General features: G+C 39.6%; 1 protein-coding gene across 1 annotated transcript; it reads left to right on the top strand.

Moving 5' to 3' along the window:
• Positions 1-3,410: 3,410 nt before the first annotated feature.
• On the top strand, positions 3,411-4,370 carry LOC120778127. Its single transcript, XM_040109831.1, has one exon. It carries the CDS (start codon positions 3,508-3,510, stop codon positions 4,318-4,320), a length of 813 nt encoding a protein of 270 aa, XP_039965765.1. The 5' UTR covers positions 3,411-3,507; the 3' UTR covers positions 4,321-4,370.

The raw sequence follows: 4,370 nt of genomic DNA, 5'->3' as shown, positions 1-4,370 counted from the left end.
ATAGGTGGCGCCACCAGAAACAGTTATATTTAAAAAGTTCTGTTTTTTTTGCGACAGACCTTGTATAAAATTGCTTGGATTCCGATCATCTATTTGACTTAAGGTATTTCCCCTGGCTTTAATTCTTGCAAGTTGCAAGAGTATAACATGTTCGGTTGCACCGGAACTTAGTTTGTCACATACAAGCACAAGCACAAGTATTCGTGGTAATCGCCATATATACAATATCGAAGAGAATTTCAGAAGCTTTTATTTGGACGATAATTTTTTTTAAGCCTTTTGCAATTTTGACACTTTTTAGTTAGAAAAAAAAACTTTGGTAAAAATCTTACTATAAATAAATATAATAAATAAATTTAAAATGCTACAAAATGTTTTGATCAGAATTATGGGACAAAATGATTTTGCAGTGATAACCTACATGCACTCTTTGTAAGCGATGATTCGCTTACGACCTTATCTTGGTATATTGATCACAGTTGCCGGCCCGGTTAGGCCCTATCCCACCTCTCCTACTGGTACGTTTTCGCCGTATGGTAGTTTAGATTTCAAATTTTAGGAGTAGTACAGCTCACAAAATTGTTGGGAATTTTTGATAACAAGTCTTTGTCAAACAAAATAATGCCATTACAAGATTAAAAGTTTTCAAAAGCGGAACATAACTCTTCAAGTCTTCATCGCTGCACTCTATGGGTTTTTGAAGTTCCAAGAAGATCTTAGGTTTTCGAGCAAAATTTTGTTTAGCTATGATTTCTGGCTTAATGGGTATGTAAACAAGCAAAATTGCCGCATTTGGGATGAAGAGCAACCTGAAGAAATTCAAGACATTCCATTTCATCCAGTTGTACGGTTTGGTGTGGTTTTTGGTCCGGTGGATTCATTGGTCCAAATTTCTTTAAAAATTATGCCGGTGAGAATGTAACCGTCAAAGGCGATCGTTATCGCGCCATGATAACCGACTATTTGATGCCTGGAATTGAACCTTGTGATCTCGGCGACATTTGGTTTCAACTAGACGACGCCACTTTCCACACAGCGCATCAATCAATGGATTTATTGAGAGAACAGTTCGATGTGCAGATAATTTCACGTTTTAGGTCGTTCGATTATCAACCAAGATCGTGTGATATCACATCGTTAGATTTTTTCCTGTTGGGATATGTAAAGTCTAAAGCCTATGTGGACAATCCCACTTCGATTCCGGCCTTGGAGCAAAACATAACGCGTGTCATTCGCCAGTTACGAGTCGAAATGCTCGAACGAGTCATCAAAAATTGGACCCAATGGATGGACCATCTGAGACGTAGCCGCGACCAATATTTGAAAGAGATGATCTCCAAAAAATATATATAAAAGAATGTTCTTTCGAATAATAGTAAACATTCCCCATTAATTTTAAAGTTTCTGTGTTTTTTCTTAAAAAAAAGTGGATCATCTTATATTACCATAAGAGTGCAGTGTGGCAAGAGAAACTTCTCACAAATGCTAATCAGCACTGTTGCTTTTTAAATCTGCTTGCCAGATCTACTATATTGCACTTAGTATGAATTTCAGTATTCGTACCAAAAATGTTTTGAAATATTTTACGGTTTTACTCTATACCTCAACAGCGATTTTTTGTAAATATGCAATTTATACATATGGACATGTGTGTCCATTATATGTATGTATGTATCCCCAGTTGTACTTACATGCATATATGTATGTATGTAAGTATGTTCGACTGTCAATATTTCAAGGCAATAACTCTGAAACTGATATTGTATGTTGCACGTACTTATGTATGTACATCCACTCCTTTAACTATAATATAAACTTACAGATCGATTTAAATTTTTACAGTGAACTATTGACCCCACAAATTTACCAAAGAAAGAACAACATCGATGATAATTCCAGAATACCAATAAATGGAATTAAACGAAGCTCAACAACAACACGGCAAGGACAATTTGCAGATCAGAAAAATTAATGAGAAGTTGTTATTCCGCGCAGAAACTTCTGTTAGCAGCTGGGCAGGATGGTTGTAGGCAGTCTACGCCACAAATAGTTTCCTGTCAGCACATTTGTTCATACACATGTACATATCCATACGTCTGAGCAACTCAAGTGAATTAAGTTCTTTTAGTCAGTACAACTGACATATCGCCGCATGCGTTCAAAAGCTGTCTCGCGTAACTTAATTTTAACGGTGCTCTTACGAGTATGCGTCGAAAGGCTCGTATGCATGTCGGTACAAACAGCTGCGAGCAATGAAATAGTAGTAGAATTGCGTTAAATAAATTTCGATCCTTTATGGGACGCGAGAAACATTGCTGTGAGGAAAAGCGAAAATTGATTGAAACCCTTATACAGAAAGGCAAAATCTTCATAAAAAAAAGTGGAATAATTGTTCGGGTGTTCAGCATCAATTATCCGCAATGTGTCAACGTATAGCAACAATGTCTGCCGTAGAGACCTGGGGCGAATTAAAAGAAGGATGCGGTGTTCATACTGTGAGAAGAAGGTTACGAGATCATAACTTGTATGCTCGGTGCTAACGAAAGGCTCCTTTATTAATAAAAACATAGCACCAAGTCAAAAATTTGCTCTGAAACACCTGACCTGGACGATTGTTTCTCGTACAGAGACGTTGGTCCGATTTTAGGCATCAATGATCAGCACGCCTCGGCGTACATATGTACTGCAAAATGTTATGTTATCTTTCGCAGAAGATGACGTCGCTAAAATGGATCTTACACCAGGACAATGACCCAAAACACAACCGTAGACTGACACAGGAGTGATTCGGATCAATGGAATTGAGGTTATGGACTAGCCAACTCGATCTCCTGACTTCAATCCCATTGAAAACTTTTGAGATTATATAAAGAAATGTGCTAAGACCTCAATTGAACATGATTTAGAGAGACCCACCACTATATAATTGCTCGCAACTGTACATGCGTGGCGCTCACGTGTTGCTTATGCTTTCGCACAAGCCAAGCATGAGTACTACAAGTGATGTCAGGAGGCGCTGCCGCATGTGCAGAGTTCGCGAAAAACGTGCTGTGCGTCATGTTTTGCCATACCATGCGACGGAAAGCAAACTGGGCGACCTTCTTGAGGACGAGTGCGATTTATGGAACATGCCATTGACAGTGGGATGACCGCGTGTATGCGCGACTGTTTATATACATACTTACATATGTACATAAGTACATACATATCATTAATCTAGAAGAGCATAAGCTTGCTACCGTATAAGAAATAAGTATGTATGTTAATATGACAGAATAACTGAACTTAAGAAATAAAGGAGAACGAAAATCCTTCATTGCACCAACCTGGCAAAAGCAACTACGCATAGCATCGTTTTGTATAAATAGCAGAACATTTAGTCGAACTGATAACAGAATCGTCGTAGAGCGAGTACTGGTACATTGCAACAACGCATCACTAGCAGCGCTCTTCAAGTTATTTAAACAATTTGTCTTTATATACGAAATTCGATATTCGATAATTACAATGCAGTTCTTCTTGTATTTGTCGTGCGTTTTGGCGGTGGTCGCTGCCGACGGTTACTACTATGAGACTCCCGCCACACGCACCGTTCCACATTGGAATAGATTAGCGTCTACCCAGCAGTATCAATATCACACCCAGGATGGTTTTGGGCAATATTCGTATGGCTATGGCGAACCATTTTCCACAAAACAAGAAGTACGCACTCAGGATGGGATTACACGCGGTTACTACACTTATTTAGACGCTAAAGGCAAACTGCAAACTGTCACATATACCGCCGATGCCGATGGCTTTCATGTAGCAGGTACCAATTTGCCAAAACAGCGCTCATCGACGGATGGTAGCACTGTATTCGAGGCACCACAATCTGTGCAGGAAACACCAGAAGTTGCAGCGGCGCGCTTACAACACTTGGCAGCGCATCAGCAGGCCAAATTGCGTTTGTACGGCATTTCCACGCCTATCGCCTCGAATTCATTATTGGTTAAAGAATCTAAAGATGACAATGTAAAAGCTATTGATCGTTCCGACTTACTTCCTCAGCAAGTAGAAGATACGCCTGAGGTGGCCGCTGCTAAGGTGGAGTTCTTTAAGCGTTACGAGGAGGTGAAGCAACGCAATAATCGATTGCGCCAGAAGCAGCCGAATGCTGGTTATGCGTTGGTCAAGTCGCAACCGTTGACTGTAACGGTCCCTTTGAGGAACTATAGGCCGTCTATAATTCCAAGTGGTGCTTTCCGTTATGATATTATTGTGCCATCAAATAGTCGCGAGTACTTGCCTATTGCGAAATTGAGCTCCTTCAAAAAGTAATACCTTGGTTTGATATATTTTTGTTTATTTTCGTTGATCAATAAAAGACA

Source organism: Bactrocera tryoni, chromosome 5 (genome assembly GCF_016617805.1).
Source record: "Bactrocera tryoni isolate S06 chromosome 5, CSIRO_BtryS06_freeze2, whole genome shotgun sequence".
Classification (NCBI taxonomy): Eukaryota; Metazoa; Arthropoda; class Insecta; order Diptera; family Tephritidae; genus Bactrocera; species Bactrocera tryoni.
This window is presented reverse-complemented; position numbering and strand designations above follow the sequence as displayed.